Consider the following 15,377-nt stretch of genomic DNA (forward strand, 5'->3'; position numbering starts at 1 on the left):
ATCTTTGAGGCCACTGTAAATGTGAAATAAATAAAATAAACTGAAGTTTCATGTAACCTCGCTACAACACGGCTTGATAGGTACGAGCAAAAATATATTTTATAGTACAAATGGAATAAGTTTTCAATGAATATACGTATTTGTTAAAGGGATAGGAGGCAAACGAGCATACTTTTAACCTTAGTACGAGTTTGCTTTACGTTTAAAGTAATCGAATCTGGTTGGCCGGCTCGAATAAACCAACCAATTAGAGCACTGAACGCGCTCTCGTTTCGATTACTTTAAACATAAAACAAACTCGTACTAAGGTTTCTTGAAATGTTTACGATGTAAGAATTATACTTTTTGTACTGAAAAATCTATTTTTGGTCGTATCTATTATGTCATGGTAAAATATAGCGAGATCTTTATACACAGCAAGCTAAGACGTCCGTCCTTTACCAAATACAAACCACTATTAAATAAATCCATGTAATTTCTTAGTTAACAGTGTTACCAGCGAAAAAAAAATAACTGTCAAAATTGCCATTACAAAAAAAATAATTACAATAATAATAATTATGACTAACGATATTATACAGATTCACTAAAAACTAATTGGAATAATATTATTTTTATATTTACAAAAAAAAAAAATAATGAAAAAACAAATATTACAGAAGCGTTTCCTTTCGTTCTAGAAAATTTTATTAAAATGAAAAATTGTCTTTTATAATATTTTCTTCGTAATGTTATCATATCACTCGTGTGATATCAATATTAAAATTAAAAAATATTGAATAAATAAATTTCTATTTATTTATATTTAAAATATAATGAGTAAAAGATCTGTTAATATGTATTTTCGTTATGTATACGGGAGCTAGAGATGTCCCCATCACAAGAATTTAAAGATTAACCGTAATTAGTGATGTGCTGAGTAAGATTTTGAATTATCGATATTTAATCGATTCAAAATCTTATTCAGACCATTGAATACTCACATTTTATACATGTTCGAGTTAAAATACCTAAATAATGCAATCACAGCGTTGAACTGTTAGATATTAGAGGTTATTTCGCGTATTATCCTTTATATTTTTGTTACTTGCAACACTTTATAAGTTGCCCTATTAAATATATTCTTCACACAATGCTGTGGAAGCTTTAATAATCGACATTTTTAATGATTTTAAGTGAAATATATTGCTGTCCCTTTTACACACTTCCGTTCATAGAGTATAAATCTATGGTTTATCGACATTGTAAAGAAGAGGGTATGTGGGAAAGAGATGGATAAATCACAAACATTTTCTTGGGCAAATAGAATAGAAGGTTAAAATATATTTTACTAAAGCAATTGTATATTGAACCTTATTGCTATGGCTTTTAGAATTAAAATTCATTGAATCAATTATCACCAATGTGTTCTGTGGGCTTTCATTTTTTAGTAAAGCTGAAGAGCTCAATAATACTGCTTGACACAAGAAACTCAAGACTTTGCACGTAGATCATTAAAGGTAAGCGTCTACAGGCTCGCATCGTACGCATCGCACGCATTCCGTGTGACGTCATCAGTACGCATCGCATGTAGGTATTGCTGTTGATGCGGTCAGTACGATGCGGGCTTGTAGACACTTACCTTAAACGTACACAAATCGGACCTTAAAAACATACAAATAAGGTTTAAAATACAATAACGATAGTAATTTTCCCTTTAATATTCTTAACCCAAGTTAACATTAAATTACATTTCGTTTGCTAATCAAACTAATTGCTTTTGTTTGAGGAATGATTTAATTCTAAATACTTCGTCTGTAGGTATTTGTAACTCCATTGAAATATATATTTTTTTTATGTACATTTGATGGCGGTCGACGTTTGGCCGCTATCTCGCCTGATGGTAAGTGATGATGCAGCCTAGTAGGCTGAGCCTACGATGAATCACGTCTGCCTATAAGCAACCTATTCGCGCGGGCTCTGTCTGTATACCAAATTTTATCAAAATTCGTTTAGTTTCAACGTGATTTACGGACGAACATTCAAACAAACAAACTTTCACATTTTGTCTAATATAAAAACCAATTGCTGTTCGTTAGTCTCTCTAAAAGTCGAGAACTACTGGACCGATTTGTTTTATTTTGGTCTTGAATCATTTGTGGAAGTCCAGGGAAGGTTCAAAAAGTGTGAAAATAATGTTTGAGGCGGTACGGAGTTTATCGGGTCACCTATTAGGCTAGTATATATTTTAATTTCAAAGAGTTACAGCACCTACGTAGAAGTATTAAAATGGCAGTGATGTGGGGGAATATTTATCGATAATCGAAACTATCGATAAATATAATAAATAAATAATTAAACAAACACTAACGGGAAGATGACTTGAATCCTTGTTTCTATTCGCCTGGACAGGTTAATGGAAATATTAGACACTATTAATTTTTTTCTTTATTATATCTTTGTAATAGGGACTTTTTCTATGAGTTTTGTTTCTTTACTTCTGTGAATCCCACTGATTTTTTAGTAGGTGGATTAGATTCTATGTATATAGTACAGGTTCAATTTAATCAGTACCCTTAGTACGAGTTTATTTTACGTTTAAAGTAATCGAAACTAGAATCCATTTGGCGATGTGATTGATTGGTTCATTCGAGCCCACCAATCAGAGTGCCGAACGCGCTCTCGTTAACCGTAAAACAAACTCATACTAAGGGTACCCACTGATCAATTATAATAATATTTTGATCTTGAAATCTTTGTTCCAAATCTTGATACGACATCGTTTACGATAAAACGAAAAAAATCCCAATGATAGCAAAAATATACTTCTTCTTTTTACAACAAAAATGCGCGTCTAATGTTATGTTTTCATTTTCATTATCTAACTGCCGCATTCAGAGACATTAAATTATCCTTTAAATGACTCTAAGTATGGCGGTAACAGACGAAACTAAATAGATATTCCTCTCAAATAGTCATCTTCCCATTACTACGAAAAAAATACATTAAATATGAATTTAATAAAAATCGTTGCCTATCCGAAATGTTTGAATTTAGAATGTACGCCATCTTTAAACGGCTAGTGGTGTTCTTTATTTAGTCAACTAATCGACTATAGTTTATTTAGATTATCGATATATTTTAAAACATGAATTTGAATACTAGGTATCTTAACTTATTATTTGTCGATTTTGAACTGAATTTTTTATAGTATTAGACATAATATGTTTGTTTTGATCATGAGATTAGCATATCATGGACTTATAATGATTCCGCCGTATGATTATCGAAAAGAAATATCTTAATTATCTTTTGTCCAAGCCCGGATTCAAACCCAACAACCAACAGGGTTTACTCTTTAAACTCTGCTAAACACTACAATATAATATTCTGTCTAATTCTATAATAAATAAAGTATACTTTAAATACTGTAACTAGGGATGTGCGTTACCTTCTTTTATCGATGTTTTACAAAAAGTATCGATATTTATTTTGCCGATTAATCGCCTGTTTTAGCGTTGTAAGGTAACTCACTCGTGTATAAGTAAACCTATTGCTTTAAAATGGAAGATACATACATTTGTAACTGGTTAATACTTTATTAAAATACAAAACAAACTGTTTTAATGGTTCAAAACGAAATGCTAAACACTAGGACAATAAAGCGTCCTATACAATGTCACATCACTATATCGACTATCGATATTATTCTATCGACATGTAGAGAACTTCACTAAAAACAATATTTTACAATGAAACGAAAGATTGCGTTTGACGATTGACATTTCTTGTGGGAAATTAAAACAGCCTTATTTATCGACTATGTAGTCGGCTAGTGTTGGGATAGTGGCACTGGGTAGTGCTGTACCGCGGCACTACTAGTGCTGTACCTTAGTAGGAGGCTTCGTGGCCAGCCAGTATGTAGAGATCGTTTCCATCTTCGCCGGAGAGCGTGTTGTTTTGAAGAACATGCGATTCTAGGACTACCACCCTGGAAAATGGACAATTTTATTTTACAAACATGTACTAATATCATCCGATAAAACAATTAAGTGTCATGTATAAATATTTCACTTAGAGATGAAATAATAGGACTTATTTTGTCGATTTTAAATTGGACAATTTCTATTAGGTTAGTATTATGTTTTTTAGTTTACTTAATTAATTTCTGGACGAGGAACTCTACTAGTTTCAAGCCATGCTAGACAATCATATTGATTAGCAGAATGTCAGGTATCGCTTTTGAATTTTTTTCTTAATTTTGACAATGATGTTACATATTTTATACTTAATGGGATTAAAAATCAACCATTTTATAGAGTATTAGGCCAATTAAAACGTTAATCAGCCTTTTGCTAAGTAATAGCCCAATTAAAGCCTATAATAAAGCCCAAATATACATACTTATCATGCGGCAGCAGGCGGTATGCGCGGCTGTGGTCGGTGATCTCCTGCGTGACGTCGGCGTTCCGCAGCGAGCGGCCCTGCACGCCGTGACGGTGGAACGCCAGCACCGAGTCCGCCAGGCATACTGCGGGGAAATATACGTACAAATGTTATTCAACTTGAACGATTTGGTAGTTTCCTAACTGAAAAACAAACTTACGACATTTCAATGCAATAAAATATCAAAAAATAATCGTCGTTTTCATGTATTGACCGCCCAACAAGCAAAGTAATCCTATAAGGAAATATTATAAGTCTGTCACTACTAATAACGCTCTTGTAAAGGCATTGCGGTAGACTTTTTAACTTATAATAGCATTTGCCAAGCCTTAACATACTCAAGTGCATTTGTTTTTATATCTCGGTCTTGTAGTTCGCTACAAGACTGATCTCTAAAACATTTATAGGACATTTTTACTAGTAATAGCATTTCACAAGCATACATATACTCAAGAGTAATAGCCTTTATAACTCAGTCTTTTAGTTAACTATAAGATTTTCTTTTAGGACACTTTAAGGAATAAGTCTCCTATAATTGTTTGAAGTAAGACTAAATAATCCTGAATAATATTTTGATCCTATAGTAGCATTTTGTGAGAGAAAATGATATTATAACATACTTAGCTGAAACGATTACAAGTTTGTGCCATCATAGTCTTGCTCGAGACTCTTTTAAATCTAATAGTACTTAAAAAGAGAGCTATAAGATCAAAAAGGTTTATAAGATAGTAGATCAATCACTTTACTAGTAAACAACAGGATCGGGATATAAATCAAGCGCGTCAAGTGCAAACACAGGTGAAGTAATTGAGGGTTCCGCGATCAATAATATTTTTTCACCCTTTTCCCACTACTCAGAAAGTAAAGAAGTTGAAAATTGGGAAGAAGAATACGATTTAAATAACGCAGAGACCACTGACTATAAAAAAATAACAAATGTCAAAAAAAAAATTATCCGATAAAATTATTTTAACATTAAAAAATTAAGTACTTATGGGTGTGTTTAAAAAATATGTGGATACAAAATCAGTAACAAATTGTGCATTCATCCTCGATGTAATGGTCATATATACTGTACTGGGAGCAAATCGGGAACCAAAAAAGATTTGATGCAATAAAACTATTATGTTTTCTTGACTACAAACGAAATGAGTAGGTCTATACATATTGTTTAAATAAACTGGAAATCCACACCCATTGCAGCTTTCGGATAACACAAAATGTGTATTTGTCCAAGGCCATCTTATATTTGTAAGTAAAATCAAAGAAGATTTTGTCAAAAAACAGTCGACATCAGAGATGGTCGTATCAGAAATACGACCATCTTGTTAATTAAATCCTAAAAAAAGGAAAATCGATCATTAACAGGCAGACTTCAAGGGAACTCTAATTTGTTTTAAAATGGAGGAGAGTTATCTGGACAGAAACTGTTACAAATACTAATTTACCTATAATGATTCTATAAAGTACTTAACGAAGAGCAATTTTAAAACATGGCGGATACTCATGACATTGTTGAAATAATTAATTTACAATAATATACTAAAGTGCTATTTTTCGGAGGGCATTGTGAAATTAACTAAATTTTGGTACACATTTACAGTAAATATGACTTTCCCACGGGTTCACACCCTATATTTTAAATGTATTATTAGTTATATTTTACAATAACACAAAATAATAGTTACGTTTTTATTAAAAATAAATGACTACAGAACAACCGGCACCACGACACATTACTAGTGCCATATAAACAAGATTGCTTTAGTAAGATACTTATGTCAGATACTAACAAGAGCGTTTGTACTTGTAATTGTGTAGTCTCATAACATTATAGAAGCTATTGCGCTTAGTCAAGTATATTATAGGGCTTAGTAACATTTTATAAGTTGATTATAAGATAGATATAGAAATAACTGATCTTATAACTGCGCCCAAATCCAGCTTTGTAGAATGCTACAAGTTTCTTATAAGTGAAAATAAAAGTAGTCTTGAGATCGTTTTAAGTACTGATTTTGCTAGTTGGGCGTGTAATTAATTTATGAATCATCATAATTAAAATTATATCAGCGACAAAACACTGCTGAACATAGGTCTCCCCCCATGACTTCCATATAGGCCGGTTGGTTAGTTGGTTAATTTGTGAATGCTGCTAGCTAATTTTTAAAAAATATATAAATATGCTAATTGGCGCAAACATTTAATGACGTGATTTGATGATTGTTTTATAGAAAAGTATGTTTTTTGACATTTCGATAAAAATATTATTATTGAACTTTACTCGTTATCAACTTACTTAATTCATTGTTTATGAGTCTCTGGCTAATCGTCTTTCATATATACGATAGTTGCTTCTAGAGAGAAATATTATTATATTATGCAAACGACTATAATACAATTTTCACCAGAATCATGCCTCAACTTCTTCCTGTAGGCCTATTTCTCACGCCGGGTACCACACACCCACAACACTCACATATGCTATCGATATTGAAGTCGAACTGTATCCGCGCGAGCAGTTTGTTCCTCCGCTTGTCCTCCTCGGGCCGCCAGCGGCTCTCTATGCTGGGGGGCAGCACTGGGATTATGTCCACTACGTTCTCGTGGCATACTAGTACCTGGAAATGTTATATGGAAGGTTATTTTCATGTCAAATTTCTGCAGCATCAGCAAAATATGAATACCGTAAAACGGGGTGAATAGAAACAAATCAGGGGTGAATAGGAACAACATTTTGTTGTGTTTTCACGTAATTTAGAACTGTTTACACCATTTTAATATTTTTTATTAATTCATTATTAAAACCAAAAATGCTCTATTAAAACCAAAAACATGAAAACAAACTAATAATTCTATTCACCCCATTTTACCGTAATGGGAAAGTGTGTTTGTTTGTCCTTTCTTCACGTCGCAACGGAGCGAGTTTATTACATGACTTTTGTGTGAAGTTAGTTGGGGGGCTGGAAAGTAATATAGGTTACTTTTCGTCTCTTGTTTGGTAACTTCAGACTTTCCTGAAATTAGAGGGGGAGGGGGAGGGCTGGAAGGTTGTATGGAACATTTCGCAATTTTCAACATAGAAAGCTAAAAATAAGTATATGGACTATTTGTGACTAACAAAATAATCAGGCATCATTTTTTTGTAAATCTGCCTCTATCCCCGAAGCGGTAGGCAGAAGTGCACATTATGGCACGTAATGCCGATATGTAATGTACGCACTTTTCACCATTATCTCGTTGAAAAAGCGCGTGGAAAGCTGCGGGCGTATAGCTAGTGGTTACATAGATATAGGTATACTGACGGAGTCCTTGTTGAGCTGGTGCACGGCGCGCAGCGTGTGTAGTCGCTCGGGGCGCGGGATGACCGTGTTGGAGCCCCCCACGCACGACTCCAGCTCGTCCGACTGGAACCACGTCGCGCCTGGGGGGAGGGGGGCATTATAATCTTTAACATCACTTTAATACGGTACTTGGTTTATCGAAATACGCCATTATTTTGCTAACGTTAGATTCTACAATTCTAATAAAAATCATAGATATAGGTTTAATAATATATCCACATCATCAGCATAGACCATCCAAGGTTCTGTCAGCCATCTTTCAATTCCATCATCAAACTCTTTTAATAATTACAACATAATATTGTAATGTCATCTATTCTACATATTATAATTTATAAGTTTCAGAACGACACAACAATTGGAAGTTATTCAAATTCTAATATTTTATTACTTTGTAAAACAAGGTAAATCAAATATAAACAGTTTCAGGGTCTGTTTTACAATGTCTGGATAACCGCTATTTCCCAGATAAATTTGAATTAAAAATACATTTTGTACGAACTATCTGTCACATAAGTTTATCGGGTACTTATAAATATGAAGATGGTAAAACAGGCGTTTAGACTATTTTATGAAAAAACACTTTTGTATATTTGATATCGAATAACTCAAAAATTTACTTGGCTGGTTTGATTTAGATGACAAACAGTGTTTTGATAGAACCTTTACAAAAAACATTTTAACTTAATTTAAGTATGCAAACATTTTTCGCAATACGTTAAACAAATGCAGTTTTCTTTAGTAACTAGCTACTTCCGCGCGGTTTCACCCGCTCTGCTCGGCTCCTATTGGTCATAGCGTGATGTTTTATAGCCTATAGCCTTCCTCGATAAATGCACTATCCAACACAAAAAGAATTATTCAATTTGGGCCAGTAGTTCTGGAGATTAGCGCGTTCAAACAAACAAACAAACTCTTCAGCTTTATAATCTTTATATATATGTAAATAAGCTCTCTGGTTCGTTATTTAAAATTACCGCGCTTTCTTTGAATATTGTCTGTGGTTAAAGAAAACTGAGAAGATGTCTGAACTGTAATATAAAGAGAAAAGACTATTGATTTATTTAGTGGATTTATTTAAGAAAGTGTGAATAGTTTATAAAAACTGATTGTTAGGAGCAATAGCATTTAATGTTGTTTCTCTTTTACCACAGACAATATTCAAAGCAAGCGCGGTAATTTTAAATAACGAACCAGAGAGCTTATTTACAATTACCATAATAATAATCCTTTTATAATTCTTCTGTAAGTGTGTATGTCACTGAACTTCTCTTAAACGACTGGACCGATTTTGATGATTCTTTTTGTGTGTGTTCAAGGGTATCTGAGAATGGTTTAGATTCACAATTTTGTCCGCTGAACAATGTTTTTTTAATTAATTTTTAATTTATTAGTAGTTGTTGATTTTGGAATGTTTTACATTAGATCCGACAGACGGCGCTACCATCGCAGTGTCAAATATTAATGACGTTAGATATTGTCATAACATTTCAATGATAATTTTCATGAAAATGGTTCAGAATGTTTTAGCTTATTAAAAAAGTTTAAAATTTTCAAATTAAAGACGTGTAGACAGGACAACGTCTGTCGGGTCCGCTAGTACGTTATACAAATGTATATAATTGTTAAATACCGGAGTTGATATTGATGAGGTTGAGCCGCATGGGCTTCCTGGTGGCCCCGACGCAGAGGAGCGGGTACTCCAGGTCCGGCGTGATGATCAGCTCGAACACTAGCAGCGGGGACGGCAGCACGCACTCTATGTTCTGGGGGGACAAGTACACCATGGTAACATTACTCGAATTAATTGGGTTTTATCTTCTAAAGGAACAGACAATTATGAGCTTATTAATTTATGAAAGGCTTGTATTCCATCTTCGTTAAACTGTAAGGTTTATGCTATACAAACCGCTAGAGACTACAAATTAAGTTTACATAGAAACGTTTTTCTCGAAAAAAAACTTATTCTATATACCTAATAACTGCAAAAAAATTGGTCTAAAACGGTGTGAATAGGTCCAGAGGGCTGAATCAATATCAGAAACTTGTTTTATTATCTAGTCACTGTTCGAATAAATGCAGTATGCATCCAGTTCCACCATACAAAACCAATTTTGATCCAGCCATTTTTGAAATATACTCATGTTAATTTATCTATTACTTTATTAATCGATTGCTGTTCGTTAATCTCCCTAAAACACGACAACAGCTGGACGATTTGGCAAATTTTGGTCTACAATTATTTGTGGAACTCCAGTCCGTTTCAAAGGTGAGAAAAAAAATGTTTGAGACGGTACGAAGTTTGCAGGGTCAACTAGTTAGGTATATTTTAGAATTGAAAATTAAAACGGGATATTTACCATGTTTTTCAATATTTATGAGTTTCCGATATTTATTTTCAATATTTAAGTTTCAATTCTAGTGTTAGGGACCATGGCGGGTCAGTTTAAAAACGTATATAGGTATATATTACCTTGAGCAACATGAACTTCCGCAGCGGGTCGTACCACTGCATGAGGAAGAGCCCGGCCGGCGTGGCCCCGCACAGGTACTTGTACCCGTTGTACGGGTTGCGGGCCACCGCGCAGCGCATGCAACCTGGAATTATACATATATTATATGAAATTACTAATTTATAATTTTATTGTAACTATCGTGAGACATACTAAATTAATTATTATGTTAACAGCTTACTCACGTAATTGTTTGACGAGGAACTCGACTAGTTTCAAGCCATGCTAGAGGCTCATATTCATGAGCAGCATTCCGCGACACACGACGCGTCGTGTGTCGTGAGTAAGCCAATCATATAATAATTAACTTATTTATACTTGTCATAGTGTATGTGAAGGTGAATGTGCCATCATCATGATGACTGTCGGCACAAATGGGCCGGCTCGGCCGGAGTCCTCACAGAAAACTGACGTGAAACAACGCTTGCGTTGTGTTTCGTTGTGTGAGTGAGGTTACCGGACGCCCAATTACCCCCTTTCCCAACCCCCGATTCCCCAACAACCTTTAAATTCCTAACCCCCAAAAGGCCGGCACCGTACTTGTAACGACTCTAGTGTTTTGGGTGTCCATGGGCGGCGGCGATTGCTTACCATCAGGTGATCCGTCTGCTCGTTTACCAGCTTATAACAAAAAAATTCGCAGTACTGAACAAACACGCTTGCTCAAAGTGGATTGGTGGATTACAAACTTATAATTTGACATTATGAGTTCAGATTTTGTTATCAGGTACCAACTTCCATTTATCATATTATTATTACATAAAAGATGTAGAAAGTGTAATATTAGTATAGCACGTATACGTACCCCGGGTGTCAGGTACCCTTGTGGTGAGCGCGAACCGTCGCGGCAGTAGACGCGGCGGCAGTACCCGCAGGCTGCGGCCGCGGGCTCCCGACAGCAGCGCCAGTAGCTCGTGCCGGTATAGGCATGGCGTCTTGCCTGGAAACGATGGAAACACATGTTTTTATAACATTATTCCCAATAGATAATATTTTCAACCTATGTAGAGATAGAATTAGAGACACGGCTGCTAGTAATTACTTTAATTAGTGGTGGTGTGATATTGGTGAGGATAAAAGTTCATATAATAAATATTAACCCAAAATTTAAAGCCTCTTATGAAGAAGATAATTTGACAGTTTCACGTGAACGCAAACATGCGATGAATTAGTTTTGAACAAATACCACAAAAAGGGATTTTTTTGTTACTTTTTAACATTTTAACTACTGACCTATTTTGATAGAATTCGAAGTTTCTCTTCAAGAGCATTATGATGAATTTACTATCAAAATCTATACTAAATATGCAATGCTTTTATCCCCGAAGAGGTAGGCAGAGGTGAACATCACGGCACGTAATACCACTATACAATGTACACCAACTTTTCACCAATTGTTTTAAGTGCCATATAATAGGAATTGAGTCTATTGCCATAATATAATGGGCAGAATTCCAGACCCTGTGCTATTAAAGAAATGTCCGTTGCCGAGAAGAAATTTTCGAAATACCGAAAAACGTCCAGTTATTCTTTGCGCGACCCGGGAATCGAACCCCTTGTCCGGCAGTTGCACTTGCGACCACTTGACTGACAAGCCTATACTAAAGTTGATTAACAATACATTAAAGTTGGTTCCATATTTACCTGAGAGCGACATGAGCACATCTTTGATGACGTGCATCCATATCGTCCGGCGCGGACACAGCTGGTCCATGGCGGTCTCGTGCAGCTCGTTCAGGTTCAACGTGTAGATGCCTTCTTCCGCGCCTAGACACAAACTTATGTATTAGTACATCCTTGTCATCAGGAGAAATGGACCAAACTATGGAGCCCAAACTAGATACGTTAAGTGGTTGGCAGTCCAAAGTAATCGAAACGAGAGCGCGTTCTGATTGGTAGGTTAATTCGCGGTGGCCAATCAGAGCGCCGAACGTGCTCTCGTTTCGATTACTTTAAACGTAAAACAAACTCATACTAAGAGTACAGATCAGACAAATAAATCTCCCCAACAATTTCGATCACTGTGGCCAGTCTGTCTAACTAGACTAGCCCACTACGCAGGAGATATTATAGTGCACTAGTGTGTGCGCAAACACAGGTGCACTCTCTGTTCCCTCACTCTCTGAAAGATGGGACGGCAGACCGACACTACCGGAGAAAGGTCGGAGTTCCGAGGCACGAGGGTGAAACACCACCGAACTTCCTGACTCCGGGCTAATAATGGTCATTTTACTCAGAAAATTCCAAATATCATAACAGCGTGTATCAAATATCAGATCGATCTGACGTCGGGAAGGGGGATAAATGCAAATTACTAATTTTACCCCAAAAAAACAGGTCAAGCTAAATAAAACCGCTTAGTAATGAGAAGTTCTGTAGTGTACTCACCAATAAGTATGTGTTGATCTCTCGTGTCGGGATGTATCCAGGAGGCTGTGCAGTTGATCCTCAGCGGGCATCCGTTGAACACCTGGAACGCACACATTCACAATGATATACATATATGTTTATTTATAATAAAGCACTATAGAATTATAGACCGTAACTCTAAAGACACAAGTTCTTTTATAAACTGGCATATGAATGCCTGTTCAGCAATGGAATTCTTGTACTTAATATGATATATAAATCAACTTAATGAAACGTTCCAAGGATTTTAAGTTTAGAGTTCAATATGATATACACGTGTGCTCGATAGATGGCGTTGTACAATTCTGTGTATTTTCTGAATCGCGGTGTTAAGATTTGCCGTGAAGTAATGACCCGTACTCAAACTGTTCGTATTATACGTAGTCGATTTTAAAATGTTATGATTGGTTATTATTTTGGTAGCAAAATGAAACAACATTTAATCAGCAAATTCAGTCGAAAATCTCTTTATTAATTGAAAGAAAATTTAAACGTAAGTAATAATACAAAAATCTTAATCCTAAATCAGTAATTCTTAGGCAGCAAGAGCAATGGCATAAATTACTAATAATTCCACTCAATAACTAATGGAATTATTATAGTAACTGGGGACTATTTAATCATAAAAAAATAATGAAAACTTTTAAAGAAAATTAAAAGTAAACACTAACTTAATTCAACAGCAAATAGTCACTTAATTCTAACAAATCAAATAACTGAGAGTTGCATACACAATAAAAATGAGAGCTGAAGAAAACCCTTCAAGATTAGGCGTTTTATTAAGGAACAAAAGTACGCGGACCAAAGCAAATTTTAGCTCAATCTACAACAACAACACTTTAATTCTTATAAAGCAAGATAGATGGCATTATTAATAACTAAATCACATATAGAATAATTGTAACTGAGAACAGCATCCTCATCGGAGATCAGAGTTGAAGAAAACCCTCCATGAATAGGAGTTCCTCAGGGCGCAGTTCTCGGACCAACGCAAATTTTAGTTCAGTCTTCAACAACACACTTTAATTCTTATAAAGCAAGATAGATGGCATTATTAATAACTAAATCACATTTATGAGAATATATTTTTGGAACAGCGTGCTCATCAGAGATCAGAGTTCAAGAAAACCTTCCATGAAAAGGAGTTCATCAGGGCGCGATTCTCGGACCAACGCTAATTTTCGTCTTCAATACAGTTTAATTCTTACGTAAAGCAAGCAATAGATGGATTAAAAATAACTAAATCACATATAGAATAATTCATAACTGAGAACAGCATCCAACATCGGAGATTCAAAGTTTAGAAAACTCTACATGAATAGGACTCCTTCAGGGGCAGTTTCGGACCAAAGTTAATTTTATTGCAATCTTCAATAACACACTTTAATTCTTATAAAGCAAGATAGATGGCATTATTAACAACTAAATCACATATAGAATAATTGTAACTGAGAACAGCATCCTCATCGGAGATCAGAGTTGAAGAAAACCCTCAATGAATAGGAGTTCCTCAGGGCGCAGTTCTCGGACCAATGCTATTTTTAATTCAGTCTTCAACAGCAGCAATGTTCCACATCTTCTGCCTTCGTCCGTGCTTTGGATTCATTTATGAGAGTTTTATATTTTTGGTTCACCGTGCTATAGTCTTCGAACAAGACGGCTTCTACATCAGGATCCTTAAGCTTTCGTCGACGATAGCGAGTTAGCTTGCGACGGGCCGCAATGCGGACCACGCGTAACTCTTGGATTTCATCAGTCCACCAGCAAGGGTATTCCTTTACATACTCCCTAACTCTTCGGGGTTTCGGTCTTTTGAAGGTGCATGCAGTCCCCGCCACCCAGGACTCCATAATTGCAAAGATTTGGAGGTCTTCCTCGGTGAACAGTTCGTTCTTCCACACCCAGCGTCCTTTGCCTATATTCTGGGGGCGGAGAAGTTATAAGTCAATCGAACTGGACTTACTTATAGTTCGACACTATCTCCAGAGAGCTTAATATGAGTTTTTTTCGTTAACGCGGCCGACATTTTCATGGCATTCAGTGCTCTGATTAGCTAGTTCAATATCGGTGACGTTGTGGACCCGATTCGCGAAGATGTAACCATTTATGACGTCAATAAACCCTGGTAACACTTTAATCACTGAAACATTGATTGAAATACTGACTTCACTGTGAAAATCCCGAATGTATGAAAAGAGTATCGTATCAACTATCGACCAAGGAAGACACCTAAGCATGTGAATAGTAATAATTAATTAATAAAACTAATACACTGTAACTAGGCTGATACGCTATAAAGTATTTATTAACACCTAGATAATGTACAATTTACACCTAAAAAGTAGTTATTATTAGAAGCTACAATTGACTTACCTTAGAGAAGCAAGCTCCCATATGCACTTTGGGTGTAGGCGGCAGACCGTTGGGGGCGGCGCGGGGCGGAGTATGTGTCCGTCGCGACCTCGCCCGTCGCGGGGGCACTGGGGGAGTTCCACTCTCACCTGCCACTGGGGGGGAGGATGATGATAATTTAGTAAGAATTTAATATTACTAGATAGGGAAGGTGAAGAGAGTCGTTCTAAAAAGTCAAAATAGTCATAGTCATGTTATGATAATGGATCGCAATGGTTATACAAAATGTTCCGCCCGTTTTAATAAGAAATCCACCAGTTAAGTATTTTACGTCACA

General features: G+C 35.7%; 1 protein-coding gene across 3 annotated transcripts in view; it reads right to left on the reverse strand.

Annotated features, from left to right (window-relative positions):
- Positions 1 to 2,222: 2,222 nt before the first annotated feature.
- The window catches only part of LOC118276807 (mitogen-activated protein kinase kinase kinase kinase 5), a 52,978-nt gene continuing 39,823 nt past the window's right edge, over positions 2,223 to 15,377 (reverse strand). For all 3 annotated transcript variants that reach the window (XM_050699686.1, XM_050699685.1, XM_050699684.1), the window contains 10 exons: positions 15,062 to 15,195; positions 12,668 to 12,749; positions 11,924 to 12,046; positions 11,085 to 11,219; positions 10,240 to 10,364; positions 9,400 to 9,532; positions 7,728 to 7,846; positions 6,902 to 7,043; positions 4,384 to 4,510; positions 2,223 to 3,970 (listed from right to left, as the gene is read on the reverse strand). In XM_050699686.1, coding sequence (XP_050555643.1) covers positions 3,871 to 3,970; positions 4,384 to 4,510; positions 6,902 to 7,043; positions 7,728 to 7,846; positions 9,400 to 9,532; positions 10,240 to 10,364; positions 11,085 to 11,219; positions 11,924 to 12,046; positions 12,668 to 12,749; positions 15,062 to 15,195 — 1,220 coding nt within the window. In that variant the 3' untranslated portion in view covers positions 2,223 to 3,870. The remainder of the gene's footprint in view (positions 3,971 to 4,383; positions 4,511 to 6,901; positions 7,044 to 7,727; positions 7,847 to 9,399; positions 9,533 to 10,239; positions 10,365 to 11,084; positions 11,220 to 11,923; positions 12,047 to 12,667; positions 12,750 to 15,061; positions 15,196 to 15,377) is intronic.

This window comes from Spodoptera frugiperda, chromosome 17, assembly GCF_023101765.2.
Source record: "Spodoptera frugiperda isolate SF20-4 chromosome 17, AGI-APGP_CSIRO_Sfru_2.0, whole genome shotgun sequence".
Taxonomy (NCBI): Eukaryota; Metazoa; Arthropoda; class Insecta; order Lepidoptera; family Noctuidae; genus Spodoptera; species Spodoptera frugiperda.